The sequence below is a fragment of the Nicotiana tabacum genome, chromosome 5 (assembly GCF_000715075.1).
Source record: "Nicotiana tabacum cultivar K326 chromosome 5, ASM71507v2, whole genome shotgun sequence".
NCBI classification, from domain to species: domain Eukaryota; kingdom Viridiplantae; phylum Streptophyta; class Magnoliopsida; order Solanales; family Solanaceae; genus Nicotiana; species Nicotiana tabacum.
This window is the reverse complement of record NC_134084.1, coordinates 58,688,701-58,708,301: the sequence shown is the minus strand read 5'-3', so window position 1 is coordinate 58,708,301 and position 19,601 is coordinate 58,688,701. Positions and strand designations below refer to the sequence as shown.

At 40.4% G+C, this 19,601-nt stretch overlaps 1 protein-coding gene across 1 annotated transcript; it reads right to left on the bottom strand.

The window, feature by feature from the left end:
• Window positions 1-374: 374 nt before the first annotated feature.
• Window positions 375-1,478, bottom strand: LOC142180788 (uncharacterized). Its single transcript, XM_075252862.1, has 2 exons — window positions 789-1,478; window positions 375-392 (listed from the first exon to the last, which is right to left on the bottom strand). Exons 1-2 carry the CDS (start codon window positions 1,476-1,478, stop codon window positions 375-377), a joined length of 708 nt encoding a protein of 235 aa, XP_075108963.1.
• Window positions 1,479-19,601: the final 18,123 nt, after the last annotated feature.

Sequence of the window (19,601 nt, the reverse complement as noted above, 5' to 3'; positions counted from 1 at the left end):
AAAACTTCAGTAGAAGATGCCGAAATTATTTAGTTCATTTGTAAAAACTTCAACACTATATAAGCTGAAGTTTTTTTGTCCTGGATTCATTAGTTTTGTCATAAAGCTTTTTCAAAAACTTCAGCAGAAGATGCTGATGTTATTTAGTTCATTTGTAAAAACTTCAACACTATATATGTTGAAGTTTTTTTGTCCGAGATTCATTAGTTTTATCATAAAGATTTTTCAAAAACTTCAGCAAAAGATGCTGAAGTTATTTAGTTCATTTGTAAAAACTTCAGCACTATATAAGATGAAATATTTGTAAAAGCTTTTCAACATTCTAGATAAATAATCACCTTATTCTTTCATAGTGTATTACTATTATAAATTAATCAGATTGCCAACAGTATCTACAATCATAAATTTTGGAAACAATAAAAGTGAAAACAACAGAATTACGTGGAAATATTCACAAATTATTGTATACTAACTTACGTAATTATTTATAATTTATTTTTAAATAATCTGATAAACATATTTATGGCAATCATCCCATAAACTGAAGCAGCAGAAGAAAGAAGAAGAAGAAAACGAAGGAAGTGAAGGAGGAGGAGGAAAAGGGGGCTTAAGTTGTTTAAAAAAAGGGTATAAATTAAAACTTTTTTAAAAAATGGGTATAGATTAAATGGGGGCGACCAAATAGGGCACCCCATGCAATTTTTAAAAGCAAAACAATCGATGTTGTTAAGAAGGAATTGAATGAGTTTTCTCCTGAGTTCGGGGGTTAATCCCGTTCCCATGTATACCTTCCGATCCGGGAGATGCTCAATCGAAATAGCTTGGTCCAGTTCTTCAATTGTCAATTTTGTTGCATCCAACTCTTCAGGGGAAATGAAAGCTCGAGGGGCGAGGAAATCGTATTCATCATCCTCGGGGGTCAGTATGCTCCTAGACTCATCCGAGGCGGAGTGTATGGGGCTTGGTGCCTCCTGGTAAACTACGAACATTTCTTTTACCAAATGTTGTTCACCATATATGGTTGTTATGCCATCTTTCGTTGGAAATTTTATTATCTGGTGCAGAGTTGACGACACCGCCCTCATGCTGTGCATCCACAGCCTGCCAAGCAATGCGTTGTACCTCACGTCACCAATGATGACATGGAACTTGGTATTCTTAATTGTACTGGACATAACAACCGGGAGGACTATCTCTCCCTTCGTTATTTCGCCAGCCATGTTGAAGTCGTAGAGGACCCGAGATGCGGGTACGACTTGGTTAAGCAACCCAAGCTGTTCCACTACCTTTGACCTGATTATGTTGGCTGAGCTGCTTGGATCCACGAGTACACGTTTAATTTGAACGTTGCTTAAAAGGAATGAAATTACCAGTGTGTCATTGTATAGTTCTGCGAAGGTCTCGAGGTCCTCCTCACTGAACGTGAGGGAATCTTCGGTCATGAGGTCTCGGATCGGCCCCTCAATTGCAGCGGACATTTTTGTCTGTTTGATCATATGTCCTGGGGGAATGTCGGTCCCCCCAATAATCATATAAATGACATGCCGAGAAATCTCTCTTTTTGACCAAGTTGGGTGTTTCCGAGTTTCCCTCTGAGTTTCTAGGCGCGCTCCCTGGTTAATGCGAGGATCAGAGTTAATGTCTCCGGCGTCGCACGAGGTCGTATCCTTGGGAATCAGCTCCGGTGTGTTCTTAAATTTAATGGTGTGTTAATGTGAGGATCAGCGTTTACTGAGTCAGACATTTTGACATGAAATCAAAGGTCTCGAGCAAGAAAAAGTGTGAAAGATAACTTGCGTTATGTAGTTAAACCAGCAAGAAAATAATCACTATTATTTTTAGCCCCACGGTGGGCGCCAAACTGTTTACCGTAAAAATGGTAATAACAATTAAATTTGATTTAGTGGTTCTAAAAATATGTGATCTATTTTTATGCTAGTTGTTAGACAGTTGATGCTATGTGAAAGACTTAGAAACAAAATAAGAGCTTAAGAACGAGGTGTTAATCAAACCAAATTGTTGTCAATCGGGGCCTCGAGCTTGCCTATTCGAAGGCCTCGGGGTCGAGTCTGAAGCTTGGATGAGAGCTATCGAAGGTGGTCGATGGGGAATAACAGTTATAAACAAATCAAAGACGTCTCGTTATGACCAATAATAAGCAATAAATGATGACCAACGAATAGAACACAATAAATACGAGTAATAAATGAAGTAATAAATTCAAGAGAATATGTTTGAGAGGAGAGAGAATGTTCTTGTATATTTAGTATGGAGTAACAGATCCCTCTGAAATAACAAGGATCCCCTTTATATAAGAGGGTGAATTCCAACATAGTACAAGTGCATTAATTACAAAGACACGGGGACGGGACAACTAGTTGACACCATGATTCAGGTCTGAACTTAGCTTACTAGACTTCATCATCCCTAGTTGTGCGCTTTGGGAACTCCCCACATTTCCATAATAGTTATTGGTCTGCGTTGCCTCAAGGTCGAGCGTCGGTAGCCCTCGAGGGTGAGCCTCGACCCTAGTCTCGAACCTTGTAAAATATGCTTACAAGCTATCATAATGTCGGAAAATTGGACCCTCCAATTTTACCGTATACAGAATTTACGTTAGAGGCGATTGTTGGAGCTACTGAATGACTATGATGTGGATATTTTATACCATACATGGAAGTTGAATATAGTATCTAATACCATCAACCGTAGATCCATGGATAGCCTATCATATTTACAGCCAGAGAAGAGTGAGATAGCCCATGAGATTCATTAGCTAGATAATCTTAGGGTTCGATTACTAGATTCAGGTGATACCGAAGTTACTATTAAGGAAATGGAAACATACTCTTTATTAAATGAAGTGAAGGAACACCACTATGAGGATCATGTTCTAGCTCATTATAGAGATACAACCATTTAAAAGGAGAAGATGCCATTTGAGATTGCAAGAGATGGAGTCCTAAGATATCGAGGTCGATTATGTATTCCTAATGTGGCAGGGTTGCGCCAGCAGGTTATGGGAGAAACTCACTATTCTCGTTATTCTGTTCATCCAGGATCTACGTAGATGTATCATGATATCAGGGAAATATTCTGGTGGGACGAAATGAAGAAGGATATAGCAGAGTTTGTGTGACGACCCGGCCAGTCGTCTCATGAGTTACCGCTCCATTTCCCCCATTTTAGCTTCTTTACGCTTCGTTATCCGTGTTTTATGGGATCGAGATGATTAGTTCAAGTTCGGAGAGGATTTGGTAAGAAATGAGACACTTAGTCTCTTTTAAGAAGGCTTAAGTTGGAAAAGTCAACTGGATGTTGACTTATGTGATAGAGGGTTCGGATGTGAGTTCCGATGGTTCGGTTAGCTTCGGGAGGTGATTTGTGACTTAGGAGAGTGATCGGAAGTGGTTTTGGAGGTACAGTGTAGAATTAGGCTTGAATTGACGAAGTTAGTATTTTGGCGAATTCCGGTTGATAGGTGAGATTTTGATCCGAGGGTCGGAATGAAATTCTGAGAGTTTTTGTAGCTTCGTTATGTCATTTTGGACTTGTCTACAAAATTTGAGGTCATTCGGACGTGGTTTGGTTGGGTTTTTGATAAAAATGGAATTTGGAAGTTCTTGAGATTCATTGGCTTGAATTCGATGTTATTTGATGATTTTGGTGTTAGTCGAGGTGTTTTGATGATTGGAACGAGGATGAGTAATGTTTAGGATGAGTTGGTGCTTTTGGTTGAGGTCCCGGGGGCCTCGGGTGTGTTTCGGGTGAGTTTTGAGCGAGTACGGACACCCCGAAACTTAGAAAAATGGAGGGAGCAGCAGTTTTGGCGTGGACCGCGCTCCTTTTCGCGCTGGGCGCGCTGGCCTAGTGCTGGCCGCGGCCGCGGTCGTGAAGACTGCAGGTTGCTAGTCCTACTTCAGAAGCTCATATCTTTTGATCCACAAGGAATTATGAGGTATGTCAAAAACAAAAGTTGTAGCCCTTCGTGTATAGTTTCCAAAAAGGTAAAGATATCGCAATTTGGACATCTGTAGCGAAAGGTATGGCCAAAATACTAAAGCCTGTCCCTGCATAGCAAGACCTGCGTGGCCGCGGTCATTTTTTGCGCGGACCCCGCTGGTTTTGCGCGGACCGCGGTCATTTTTGTGCGGTCAGCGGTGTCGGAATCAGAGGGGTACTCTATAAATACGAGGTTTTGGGTTTTATTTGATATTTTGACCTAGAGAGCTCGGATTTTGGCGATTTTTCGAAGGTTTTTCAAGAAATTGGTCGGGGTAAGTGATTTTAACTCAGATTTTGTTAGAGTACATGAGTCTATCACTGAATTCATCATTTAATTCGTGATTTGAGATGGAATTTGGGAAGAAAATTGTGGAACCTTTCAAAAATTTAAAATGATGATTTGAAGGACCAAATGGTATCGGAATTGGATAATTTTGGTATGGTTAGACTCGTGAGGGTATGAGGATTCTGAAAATATAAATTTTACCCGATTACGAGACGTGGGATCGGGGCTCGGGTTTTGCTAATTTCGAGATTTTTGATATTTTTCGAATGTTTTCACTTGGGATTTGTTCCCTTAGCATATTGTGACGTATTCGTTCAGATTTTGGATAGATTCGACGTGCATGGAGGCAAATTCAAGGGGCAAAGGCATCGTGAGCTAGAGAATTAGCCCTTTCGAGGTGAGTAATGGTTGTAAATGATGTCCTGAGGGTTTGAAACCCCGGATTCGCACATCGTAGTGCTATATTGAGGCAAGATACGCGCTAGATGAGGAGCGTGGGGTCTTTTACTACTGCGGATTGTGACTTGGTCCATCGCGATTGATGATTTTACCGAATATTTGACTGGAATTCATTTGTTATCATCATGATTTGGGCTGATTGCTATATTTGGGCTTCGTGCCAACTATTTGAACCCTTCGGGGATTTTTATCACTGTTTCCTCACTACTTGACTTATTAGTTGAACTCAGTCCTGTTGATATCTACTGTTTTACAAATTCAGCCACTTTTACTCAGATTTGAAACTTAAATGATATTTCTACATTATGTTTTGGGTTGAGAACTACTGTTTTACTAATGCCCAAGGGGCTTATGATGATTTCTGGACTGAGTGAGGCCGAGGGCTATATGTGAGGATATGTTGAGTGATATGAGGCCGAAGGCCTAAGATACTATTTATGCCATGCTGTAGCTTGAGTGATGTGAGGATATGCTGAGTGATGATGCCACGAGGTGGCTTGATATAACGCTTGGGTCGTAAGGGGCCTCTCCAGAGTCTGCACACCCACAGTGAGCGCGGGTACCCATGTGATTTGAAACAGTGGTAACAATGACAATGTTTGATGAAAGTTGGTCAGGTAACAATGGCTGACCATTATGCTGAGTGATTGTGAGGTAGCCCGCGGGGCTGATACTATACTGAGAGTGAGCCCGAGAGGCTGATACTATGCTGAGCGATTGATACTGTGCCCAAGGGGCGGATTTCTACTTGTTAATTACCTGTTAAATTACTTGTTTTACTTGTTTTAAAAAGGAATATCATTTGATTTCTTCACAGATTTACTGCTTTAAGTGATTTTACTGCTTGATATGGAATTGCTTTGTGCCTTTACGTGTTTTCATACTTTCAGCCATTATTTGTAATTATTACTCACTGAGTCAGAGTACTCACATTACTCCCTACACCATGTGTGCAGATTCAGGTATAGCAGAGTCCGCACCTGACCGCTGATTCCTTCTAGGCTAGGCAGTGATTTGGAGTTACCAGGTAGCTGTTGACGTCTGCAGCCCCTTGACACTCTTATCCTCTATCATTTATGTTTTCTTCAAACTATTGTATTGGATTCCGTACTTTGTAGACCTATAATAGATTATGTAGTAGCTCATGACTTGTGACACCCCGATTTGGGCTGTGTCGGGATGGTTCCTGCTGTTATTATCGTTAAATTCCGCAATTTATGAGCATTATATTATATGTTATTACTGTTTATAATGATTAACTGTTTAAAAGAGGTGTTCCGTTTTGGTCTGGCTGGCCTTGTCTTCACGAGAGGCGCCATCACGACCGGGTTCGGGGATCGGGTCGTGACAAGTTGGTATCAGAGCCTAGGTTACTTAGGTCTCACGAGTCATGAGCAGGTTTAGTAGAGTTTCGCGGATCGGTACGGAGACGTCTGTATTTATCCTCGAGAGGCTGCATAACCTTTAGGAAAGAACTTTACATTCTTGAATTCTTATCGTGCGTCCTTGATTCATCTTGAAAAGTAACTCTTGAAATCCTTTCCACGTGTTCGTATGTGCGTATGAGCGTTTAGTATCAGATGTGCATCAACGACTTGTGATTCCCCGATCGAGGGGCGGGATGTGATCTCTATGAGTTGATGTTGGGCCGGCCTGGAGGACATGAGGCCGGATCTTTGCCTATGGCTTGAGTACCGAGGTGTTGATTGTGTGAGCAAGTGTTTTGAACTTATATGTTCGGTATTGCCCTTATTGGTTTGAATGACGGCTGGATAGCTACGTGGTGAGTATGTTAGTACTGCGAGATGTATCTATATGACTCGGAAGTGGCGAGGAAAGTCTGCTGAATGATAGATGAACCATTAAGTGTTTTATTTCCATTGTAATTGGATGTGTAGCCCCGAGTTATGGGCGCGTGAATAATCTTTTCATATCTCCTATTTGGTGTGAAGTAAATTTCATGTTACGGTATGAGTTTAGACTCAGGAAGATTAAGTGACTGTGTAATGTGTATGACAGTGGGAGGTATACAAAATGTTAATTGGAGGCAAAACAGGTGGGTTATCTCATGCGGAGTGTTCTAAGGTGGTGTGATCCTTATGTTGTCTATTAGAAGATCTCATTTACAAGTGAAGAATATGCGTGGAAATCTAAATTGTGCTACCTAGAGGGTGGGCTTAACTGTTGTGTGAGTGAATGCAAGAATTGCAGAAGAGTTAAAATTCAAGATGATTTGTGTTTCCACAAGCTTATGAAGGAGTGAGTTCAATCTCACTATGGTATTACATCAACAATAGAGTATGTGCGTTATGATTTATTGAGTGCATTTTGTTGCTTTGATCCAAGTTGGGGAGTTTGTTATTAATTAAGTTGATTGCACGGTTAAGTGCTATATTGTTCCAGTATGCCACAGAGATGCCTCGGTATTATTTGATCCCGGTTCCACCTTTTCTTATGTGTCATCATACTTTGCTCGTTATTTGGGTACGCCCTGTGAGTTTCTTGCTTTACCTGTTCATGTATCTACCCCAGTGGGCGATACTGTTGTTGTAGACCGTGTGTACTGGTCATGTGTGGTGACTATTGGGGGTCTGGAGTCCCAAGTGGATTTATTTCTATTGAGCATGGTGGATTTTGATGTCATTTTGAGCACGGATTGGCTATCTCCGTGTCGTGCTATTCTAGATTGTCATGCTAAGACAGTCACTTTGGCTATGCCGGCTGTACCGCGGATCGAGTGGCGTGGTGTGACCGATTATATCACTAGTAGAGTGATCTCTTTCTTGAAGGCCCAGTGTATGGTTGGGAAGGGTTGCCTTTCATATTTAGCATTTGTGAGGGATGTTGGAGATGAGACTCCTAGTATTGATTCTGTCCCAGTTGTGAGAGATTTTCCCGATGTTTTTCCTGCAGACCTGCCGGGCATGCCACCGGACAGGGATATTGATTTTGGTATTGACCTGCTGCCGGGCACTCAGCCTATTTCTATTCCGCCATATTGTATGGCACCAACAGAGTTGAACGAATTGAAGGAACAGCTTCAGGAACTCCTAGATAAGGGGTTCATTCGGCCTAGTGTGTCCCCTTGGGGTGCACTGGTTTTGTTTGTGAAGAAGAAGGATGGCACGATGAGAATGTGCATTGATTATAGGCAATTGAACAAAGTAACAATTAAGAACAAGTATCCTTTACCTCGCATTGATGATTTATTTGATCAGCTTCAGGGAGCTAGGGTGTTCTCCAAGATTGATCTCCGTTCGGGTTATCACCAGTTGAAGATCAGGGATTCAGATATTCTTAAGACTGCTTTCAGGACCAGATATGGTCATTATGAGTTTCTTGTTATGTCCTTCGGGCTAACCAATGCCCCAGCAGCATTCATGCATTTGATGAACAGTGTATTTCGGCCTTATCTGGATTCGTTCGTTATTGTATTCATTGATGATATCCTGGTGTACTCGCGTAGTCAGGAGGAGCACGCAGAGCATTTGAGAGTTGTGATACAGAGATTGAGGGAGGAGAAGCTTTATGCAAAATTCTCCAAGTGCGAGTTCTGGCTTAGTTCAGTGGCTTTGTTGGGGCACGCGGTGTCCAGCGAGGGTATACAGGTTGATCCGAAGAAGATAGAGGCAGTTCAGAGTTGGCCCAGACCGTTCTCAGCCACAGAGATTCGTAGCTTTCTTGGGTTAGCAGGCTATTATCACCGGTTTGTTCAGGGATTTTCCTCCATTGCATCGCCCTTGACCAAGTTGACTCAGAAGGGTGCTCCATTCGTATGGTCGGACGAGTGTGAGGAGAGCTTTCAGAAGCTCAAGACAGCGTTGACCACAGCTCCAATGTTGGTTTTACCATCAGCTTCAGGTTCATATACTGTGTATTGTGATGCTTCAAGAGTTGGGATTGGTTGTGTATTAATGCAGGAGGGTAGAGTTATTGCTTATGCTTCTCGGCAGTTGAAGCCCCATGAGAAGAACTACCTCGTTCATGATTTGGAGTTGGCTGCCATAATTCACGCATTGAAGATTTGGAGGCATTACTTGTATGGCGTATCTTGTGAGGTGTTCACTGATCATCGCAGTCTTCAGCATTTGTTCAAGCAAAAGGATCTTAATTTGAGGCAGCGGAGATGGTTGGAGTTGCTTAAGGATTATGATATCACTATATTGTACCATCCGGGAAAGGCCAATGTGGTGGCCGATGCTTTGAGCCGAAAGGCAGTGAGTATGGGGAGTTTGGCATATATTCCAGTAGGGGAGAGACCTCTTGCGGTTGATGTTCAGGACCTGGCCAATCAGTTCGTGAGGTTGGATATTTCAGAGCCTAGTCGGGTGTTGGCTTGTGTGGTTTCTCGGTCTTCTTTATATGATCGCATCAGAGAGCGCCAGTATGATGATCCACATTTACTTGTCCTTAGGGACAGAGTTCAGCGTGATGATGCCAGAGATGTGACCGTCCATGATGATGGTGTGTTGAGGATGCAGGGCCGAATCTGTGTGCCCAACGTGGATGGGCTTAGAGAGCTGATTCTGGAGGAGGCCCATAGCTCGCGGTATTCCATTCATCCAGGTGCCGCGAAGATAAATCAGGATTTGAGGCAACACTATTGGTGGAGAAGAATGAAGTAAGATATTGTGGGATGTGTAACTCGGTGTCTCACCTGTCAGTAGGTGAAGTATGAGCATCAGAGACCGGGTGGCTTGTTTCAGCAGATGGTTATTCCCGAGTGGAAGTGGGAGAGAATCACTATGGACTTTGTGGTTGGACTTCCTCGGACTTTGAAGACGTTCGATTCTATTTGGGTGATTGTGGTTAGGCTGACCAAGTCTACGCACTTCATTCATGTGTGTACTACCTATTCTTCAGAGCGGTTGGCAGGGATTTATATCCGGGAGATTGTTCGGTTGCATGGCGTTCCTATCTCTATCATCTCAGATAGAGGTAATCAGTTTACTTCGCAGTTCTGGAGAGCCGTGCAAAGAGAGTTGGGTACTCAGGTAGAGTTGAGCACAACGTTTCATCCTCAGACGGACGACAGTCCGAGCATACTATTCAAATATTGGAGGACATGTTGCGTGCTTGTGTTGTTGACTTTGGAGGTTCATGGGATAAGTTTCTACCACTTGTAGAGTTTGCTTACAACAACAGCTACCAGTCGAGTATTCAGATGGCTCCATATGAGGCTTTGTACGGGAGGCGATGTAGATCTCTGGTTGGTTGGTTTGAGCCCGGCGAGGCTAGACTATTGCGGACAGATTTGGTTCAGGATGCCTTAGAGAAGGTGAAAGTGATTCAGGAGAGGCTTCGTACAGCGCAGTCACGTCAGAAGAGTTATGCGGACCGGAAGGTTCGAGATGTGTCCTACATGGTCGGTGAGAAGGTCTTGCTGAAGGTTTCGCCCATGAAGGGTGTTATGAGATTTGGGAATCAAGGCAAGTTGAGTCCTCGGTTCATTGGGCCTTTTGAGATGCTTCAGAGGATTGGGGAGGTGGCTTATGAGCTTACTTTGCCACCCAGCCTATCGATTGTGCATCCGGTATTTCATGTTTCTATGCTCCGGAAGTATAGTGGGGATCCGTCTCATGTTTTGGACTACAACATGGTTTGGTTGGATGATGATTTAACCTTTGATGTGGAGCCAGTAGCTATTTTGGGTTGCCAGGTTTGGAAGTTGAGGTCAAAGGATATAGCTTCAGTGAAGGTGCAGTGGAAAGGTCGGCCCGTGGAAGAGGCTACCTGGGAGACCGAACGGGAGATACAGAGCAGATATCCTCATATGTTTGAGGCTTCAGGTATGTTTCTGACTCGTTCGAGGACGAACGTTTGTTTAAGTTGGGGAGGATGTGATGACCCGGCCAGTCGTCTCATGAGTTACCGCTCTATTTCCCCCATTTCAGCTTCTTCACGCTTCGTTATCCGTGTTTTATGGGATTGAGATGATTAGTTCGAGTTCAGAGAGGATTTGGTAAGAAATGAGATACTTAGTCTCTTTTAAGAAGGCTTAAGTTGGAAAAGTCAACCGGATGTTGACTTATGTGTTAGAGGGTTCGGATGTGAGTTCTGATGGTTCGGTTAGCTTCGGGAGGTGATTTGTGACTTAGGAGAGTGATCGGAAGTGGTTTTGGAGGTACGGTGTAGAATTAGGCTTGAATTGGCGAAGTTAGTATTTTGGCGAATTCCGGTTGATAGGTGATATTTTAATTCGAGGGTAGGAATGGAATTCCGAGAGTTTCTGTAGCTTCGCTATGTCATTTTGGACTTGTCAGCAAAATTTGAGGTCACTCGGACGTGGTTTGGTTGGGTTTTTGATAAAAAATGGAATTTGGAAGTTCTTGAGATTCACAGGCTTGAATTCAATGTGATTTGATGATTTTGGTGTTAGTCGAGGTGTTTTGATGATTGGAACGAGGTTGAATAATGTTTAGGATGCGTTGGTGGTTTTGGTTGAGGTCCCGGGGGCCTCGGGTGTGTTTCAGGTGAGTTTTGAGCGAGTACGGACATCCCGGAACTTAGAAAAATGGAGGGAGCAGCAGTTTTGGGGCGGACCGCACTCCTTTTCGCGCTGGGCGCGCTGGCCTAGTGCTGACCGCGTCAAAGTGGCCGCGGCCGCGGTCGTGAAGACTGCAGGTTGCTGTTCCTACTTCAGAAGCTCATATCTTTTGATCCACTAGGAATTTTGAGGTGAGTCAAAAATGAAAGTTGTAGCCCTTCGTGTCTAGTTTCCAGAAAGGTAACGATATTGCAATTTGGACATTTGTAGCGAAAGTTATGTCCAAAAGACTAAAGCTTGTCCCTGCAGAGCAAGACCTGCACGGCCGCGGTCGTTTTTGCGCGGACCCCGCTTGTTTTGCGCGGACCGCGATCATTTTTTTGCGGTCAGCGGTGTCGGAATCCGAGGGGTACTCTATAAATGCGAGGTTTTGAGTTTTATTTGATATTTTGACCTAGAGAGCTTGGATTTTCGCGATTTTTCGAAGGTTTTTCAAGAAATTGGTCGAGGTAAGTGATTCTAACTCAGATTTGGTTAGAGTACATGTATCTATCACTGAATTCATCATTTAATTCGTGATTTGAGATGGAATTTGGGAAGAAAATTGTGGAACCTTTCAAAAATGTAAAATGATGATTTGAAGGACCAAATGGTATCGGAATTGGATAATTTTGGTATGGTTAGAGTCGTGAGGGTATGAGGATTCTGAAAATGTAAATTTTACCTGATTCCGAGATGTGGGCCCGGGGCTCGGGTTTTGCTAATTTCGAGATTTTTGATATTTTTCGAATGTTTTCGCTTGGGCTTTGTTCCCTTAGCATATTGTGACGTATTCGTTCTGATTTTGGATAGATTCGACGCGCATGGAGGCCAATCTAAGGGGCAAAGGCATTGTGAGCTAGAGAATTAGCCAGTTCGAGGTGAGTAATGGTTGTAAATGATGTCCTGAGGGTTTGAAACCCCGGATTCGCACATCGTAGTGCTATATTGAGGCAAGATACGCGCTGGATGAGGAGCGTGGGGTCTTTCACTACTGGGGATTGTGACTTGGTCCATCCCGATTGATGATTTTACCGAATATTTGACTGGAATTCATTTTTTGTCATCATGATTTGGGCTGATTGCCATATTTGGGCTTCATGCAAACTATTTGAACCCTTCGGGGATTTTTATAACTGTTTCCTCACTACTTGACTTATTATTTAAACTCAGTCCTGTTGATATCTACTATTTTACAAATTCAGCCACTTTTACTCAGATTTGAAACTTAAATGATATTTCTACATCATGTTTTGGGCTGAGAACTACTGTTTTACTAATGCCCAAGGGGCTTATGATGATTTCTGGACTGAGTGAGGCCGAGGGCCATATGTGAGGATATGCTGAGTGATATGAGGCCGAGGGCCTGAGATACTATTTATGCCATGCGGTGGCTTGAGTGATGTGAGGATATGCTGAGTGATGATGCCACGAGGTGGCTTGATATAGCGTTTGGGCCGTAAGGGGCCTCTCCGGAGTCTGCACACCCACAGTGAGCGCGGGTACCCATGTGATTTGAAACAGTGGTAACAATGACACTGTTTGATGAAAGTTGGTCAGGTAACAATGGCTGACCATTATGCTGAGTGATTGTGAGGTAGCCCGCGGGGCTGATACTGTACTGAGAGTGAGCCCGAGGGGCTGATACTATGCTGAGCGATTGATACTGTGCCCGAAGGGCGGATTTCTACTTGTTAATTACCTGTTAAATTACCTGTTTTACTTGTTTTAAAAAGGTATATCATTTGATTTCTTCACTGATTTACTGCTTTAAGTGATTTTACTGCTTGATATGGAATTGCTTTGTGCCTTTACGTATTTTCATACTTTCAGCCATTATTTGTAATTATTACTCACTGAGTCGGAGTACTCACATTACTCCCTACACCATGTGTGCAGATTCAGGTATAGCAGAGTCCGCACCTGAGCGTTGATTCTTTCCAGGCTAGGCAGTGATTTGGAGTTACGAGGTAGCTGTTGACGTCCGCAGCCCCTTGACTCTCTTATCCTCTATCATTTATGTTTTCTTCAAACTGTTGTATCGGATTCCGTACTTTGTAGACCTATAGTAGATTCTGTAGTAGCTCATGACTTGTGACACCCCGGTTTGGGCTGTGTCGGGATGGTTCCTGCTGTTATTATCGTTAAATTCCGCAATTTATGAGCATTATATTATATGTTATTACTGTTTATGATGATTAACTGTTTAAAAGAGGTGTTCCGTTTTGGTCTGGCTGGCCTTGTCTTCACGAGAGGCGCCATCACGACCGGGTTCGGGGATCGGGTCGTGACAAGTTGGTATCAGAGCCTAGGTTACTTAGGTCTCACGAGTCATGAGCAGGTTTAGTAGAGTCTCGCAGATAGAGATCCCGACTTGGAAACGAGAAGTTATTAATATGCATTTCGTCATAGGCTTACCTCGTACCCAACGTAAGTTTGATTCTATATGAGTGATTGTTTATAGATTTAAAAAATTAGCTGCTTTTCTGCCTGTCAGAAGTACGTATTCAGCAGAGGATTATGCAATACATTAAGGAGATAGTACGACTTTTTATTGTCCCTATATCTATTATCTCAGATAGAGGTGCTCAGTTTACATCTAATTTGTGGAGGTCCTTCCAAAAAGGTTTGTGGAGTCAAGTAACTTTTAGTACAATATTTCATCCACAGATAGACAGTCAGGCTGAGCGTACTATTCAGACACTAGAGTCCTAGGGTTATCTAATGCCTTTGGAAATATTAATGAAAAAGAATAATTAATGAAACAATAACTCACTTCATAATAAATGAAAATTGTTCAATACATAAGCAGAACAACATATTTAATCCACACTTTAAATATGAATATTCCCATAAATAAGATTCAAGTGTTGGAATAAATACTATACACTTAGATGTTCAATACAAAGCAAGGAAATGAATAAATGAACATAAATGGGTAAGAAATTCTCAACCAAAAGCTTCAAATCTTCAAGACCCAAGTGTGTGTGCAAGAACCCTAGCTCCAAAACTTGTGTTCTCTTGTCAATATGTATCCAAAATATCCAAGGACTGCCAAAGATATTTTACAAATGAGCTAGTTTGTGTATTAAATGGCTTTGGGGTCAAAAACGTGAAATTCCATTTTTAGCCAGAATTTGCCGGAATATAAGCTATGTGATCACATACATGTCACACCTCCTTTTTCCGCCCCCGCGAGGGGTGGAGGAGTTTTTCCAATTAAAGGACAATCGAAACGAGATTTGTTTATTTATTTCAGAGTTGCCACTTGGGAGATTTAGGGTGTCCCAAGTCACCAATTTAATCCCGAATCGAGGAAAAGAATGACTCTGTATTACAGTCCGCGAACCAAAAATCCGGATAAGGAATTCTGTTAACCTGGGAGAAGGTGTTAGGCATTCCCGAGTTCCGTGGTTCTAGCACGGTCGCTCAACTGTCATATTCGGCTTGTTTATCTGATTTTATACAATTATGAGCTCATGTGCAAGTTTTAACTTTTAACCGCTTTCGTCATTATTATTATATATTTTTTCAAAAATTGCAACATCATGAAAATACATCTCCAACCACGTCACATCAATGCACCCGTGGTTGTTGGCACATTTCAACTCTATTGAGATTTGGATTTGGGTCACATAAATGTGCACCCGAGTTTTAAGAAAATTAAATTATTAAAAGGCGTGCCTAAAGCGACTAGCGTATCATTTACTTTGGGTAGGGCCGTGAAATTTTGCTAAACGGTCCATCCTGAAGTCTAAGCAATTTTAAAGCAAATATTTTCCGAGGGCCCCACAATTTTGTATTTTTATTCGGTGAGGCTCATCACATTCTTATTTTTTAAAGGAATTTTCAACGTCATGGACATGCATCTCGGACCACGTCACAATCAGTGTACCCGTGATTAGAGACACATTTCGACTCCGTTGAGATTTGGATTTGGGTCACATAAATGTGCACCCGAGATTAAGAATGTAATTTAATTAAATCGCGTCTAAAGAGTCTAATGCGTTATTATCTTTGGGGAAGGCAGTGAAATTTACTAAACAGTCCATCCCGAATTCTAAGTATTTATTATGACCAATTATTGAGGGCCCCGCAATTTGCATTTTTATTTAACGAGGCTCGTCTCATTATTTACTTATTTTTAAAAAAAAGATAATCTTAGAATGACTACATTTTTTTATTTTTCGTTTTTCTTTAAAATAAATGAAGAAAATGTCCTACTTTATTTACATACTTTCGAGTTATTATAGTTAAGTTTCGAAAGTGAGTCGTTTAAAGAGTTTACATGGGCAGCGCATAGAATGTTCTACATATAGACAGTAAAAGAAAGAAAAGACTACATTAAACTACAACTTCAAATCTTTCTCATTTTTTGCATTCATGTTTCAAGTAGCTTACAAGATGAACCAGTGTATCGTTTGTGTATCTGGTATTGTCAATACAAGAAGAAGAAGGTCAGCAAAGTAGTATGTAACACAGCAACATACAGCAGCAGAAAGCCCAACACAGTAGCTTCAACACCTCAATCCAGAAATCCCAGCAACACGGAGAAAACTAGTAAAAATGGAGAAGAAAAATAGTGCGAAAATCTCTTTTTGTTTTTTCTTTCTAGATTTGAACTCTCTATGGTGTTCTTCCGCTCTCAATATTTCAGAAAATTTGGTTCTATCTTTTTTACTCTCTCCAAAATGAATTCTGTCCCTGTATATTCTGTGTATCCAGAATGTATATCGAGTGTATACTACTCTCTCCGCCCCCTCTTTTTTTCTTCTCTCTATCTAGTTTTTCCTCTTTTTTCCCACTCCCTTCTTCCTAAATTTTCTCTTCTATTTATAGCAAAATTTTCGAAATTTTCAAATTTATTTTTTAATTTTTTAATTTTTTTAATTAAAAGAAATCCCACTTATAAATTGCTTTTATTTTTTTAGAAAAAGAAATCCCACATTTATTTACTTTTATTTTTAAATTTCCAACTTTAATTACTTTATCTTATTTAAAATCCCACTTTTTATTTTTTTTAAAGAGAATCTCACTTTATTTAACTTTTCTTTAAAAAAAACAAACCACTATCTTTTCTTTTTCTTTCAAAAATGCTACTTTCAATTATTTAAATTTTTAAAATTTTCAGATACCTTTATATTTATTTTTTAATTCCAACCTTCTTTTACTTTTTAATTTTTTAAAAATTTCCACAAAACTTTTTATTTTTTTAAATTTTTTACATTCTTTTACTTTTTTAAAAAATAAAAAGAGAATTCCACCTATTTTTTATATATATTTTTTTATTCAATACTTTCCTTTTTCTTATTTTTTAAATCATTCCCGAAATTATTATTTTTGTTTTAAAAAAAATATTTTCGGATTTTTTTATATAAAAAAACAAAAAATAATAATAAAAATATTAATAGTGATAATTCAGCTTTTAATTTTTTTGGTATTTTTATCCTATAATAAAAAGTGTAATAAAGCTAAAATAATAGTAGGTTAAAACCCCCTAAAATATTTACATAAAAGAAGTGATAAAAAAATTAAATGTTGTCAAAAATTAGGTGTTCACAGTTGCCCCTCTTTGCTCGAAAACACGAAGAGCTTTCGGGCAAAGATAAAGTGAACAATGCGACTAATTTTTGATCATATCGTTATTCAAAATAGGAAGAAAATAAAAAAGGAAAGGCGCAACCGAGTCCTGGTTTTGGACAGCCTACATATCCCTGGTTATAAGGGAATCAGGTCGCGTGTAGTTCAGAAAGTTTTGGTAGCTGGGACTACCATGGGATTGCGATGTTACTGTTACTGTTGCGTGCTGTTACCACTACTTTTCGATTTCCTTATTACACCATTGCTAGAAAGAAAACAAGAAGTTATACTAAGCTATGATCTATGAATTACAAAGATTTATTCTCGAGCTTGGTCATGTGATTGTTGCTGCCTTGTTGCTTTGTGTTTCCTTTGGTATTTCTTTACTTCTAGCTCGACTTGTGGTCTTCCTTCTGATTTCTGCTGGGGATTTTTGTTGTAACCCTCTGCTTTACTGACTTCAAACTTCAATGTATTCTCTTGTTCTGCAAGTGGGCTCCTGACTCCACCTTGACTTTTGAAAGATGACACAACCTCCATTCTTCAGGCGGGCTCCTGACTTCTTCAACAATCTTGGAATTTAATGCCATTCCTCTCTTCAGGCGGGCTCCTGACTTCAACTTTAAAAATAAAATGTCATTCCTTTCTTTAGGTTGGCGAGATTTCAACAACTTTTAAAAATAAAACGCATTTCCTCTCTTCAGGCGGGCTCCTGACTTTGACAACAACTTTTAAAAATAATTCAGCCTCCGTTCTCCAGGCGGGCTCCTGACCTCAACAACAACTGAACATTGATAATCTTAAGAAAGCTAAAAAAATGACTCCCTTTTTTTCAAATTCAAACTTCTTCTTTTTTCAAATTATCCTAGGAGAAAATTCATCAGACTAGATTTTGATCCTAGGAGAAGATTCATCCGACTAAGATTTTATTATATTATCTTGGGAGAAAAATTCCATCGGACCAAGATTTTGACTCTAGGAGATAAATAGTCAAACTAGGTCCATTTTGTTGTGATCTTAGGAGAAAGATTCATCGGACTAAGATTTGATATCTTAGGAGAAGAAAAATTCATCGGACTAAGATTTGATATCTTAGGAGAAAAATTCATCAGACTAAAATTTGATATCTTAGGAGAAAGATTCATCGGACTAAGATTTGATGTCTTAGGAGAAAATTTCATCGGACTAAAATTTCTATCTTAGGAGAAACATTCATCGGACTAAGATTTGGTATCTTAGGAGAAAATTTCATCGGACTAAGATTTGATATCTTATCTTGGGAGAAAAAATTCCATCGGACCAAGATTGTGACTCTAGGAGATAAATCGTCAAACTAGGTCCATTTTGTTGTGATCTTAGGAGAAAGATTCATCGGACTAAGTTTTCTATCTTAGGAGAAAAATTCATCGGACTAAGATTTGATATCTTAGGAGAAAAATTCATCGGACTAAGATTTGATATCTTAGGAGAAAATTTCATCGGACTAAGATTGTATCGGGAGGGAAATTCATCAGATTAGGACTTTTTATCCTAAGAGGAAAATGTAAAGATCAATGATTTGAGAAACTTACCTTTGTAATTTCTTCTTTTCTTTTCTTTTTCCTTTGCGCTGCTTTGTTCTTGCTTGCTGGGGATAATACCACTGGGGGAGTCTCCTTTCTTCCCCTCCTTCAAATTTTTTTTATTTTCTCTCAACACTGCTGGGGATAAAAGTGTTATCTTCTTGGGATAACGTTGTTGAGGATAACGCTGCTGGGGAATTTTATTCCTTCAAATCGATGCTTCATTCTTCTGGAAGCTGCTGGGGATGATAATGGCTTTTGCTTTTTCTAAACACCAGTTTCATCTTTTTGGTTCTGTCCGCTGGGGATACAACTCCTTTTATTAAAACTTATTGTGTTGGGGGCAACACTGGTTCAAAGACCACTTTCTTTGAGACTGGTGTTATCTTTATTCTTCCCCGAATGGGTACCTGACTTCCAGAAAATTTTCTAAATGAAAGGAAAATTTTCTGCCCCAGTTTGACAATCTCCCTTATGGCATGCATTTCCGACATCAATGCCATTTTCTTTACTTGTTTCAAATCAAACAAAATTTGTTAGTTTAAAGTGCGGTAGTTGGTTGTGATACTCCACTGGGATGGCTTTTCCCTTTCTCCTTCCTTGCTCTGCGTTCCACAACTTGTTAGGGATGATATTATTTGTTGGGGATAATCCCTTTCTGCTGGGTATATCCCTCTTCTTTTGTGGCATAGCTCGGAAACTGGCATTTCCCCGATAGTCTTGCATGAATTTCCCAAATCATGCCCATTGCTCTTCTTGATTTGTCCACAGGCCTTGGCCTTGAGGTTTATAACCTTTGATTTCGACAAGGATATCCCTCTTGACACTCGTTGATCCATTTGTCAATCTCCTTTTGCTGGAGATATCTTTCTTGACACTGGCCTCGCGCTTGTTCCTTTCTTACTATACCACTTGGATGTACTAGTCAGATCTCATCTTGCATGATTGGAAAGTTGATGGCAGATTTTGAAGTCATTACTCGTTCTGACCAAACAGACTCTATTGGGGAATTTTTCTATGAAAGGAGAAAGATAAAAAGGAATAGAATAAAAGACAAGGGAAAGAGATGACTCTCTAATGAGGAAACTATAAAATAAAAACCTATCAAATGTGGATACCAACTCTAATGGTCATGACATGCACATATGGCTTGTCCTTCGTCGTTAATCGCTTTTCACAACTT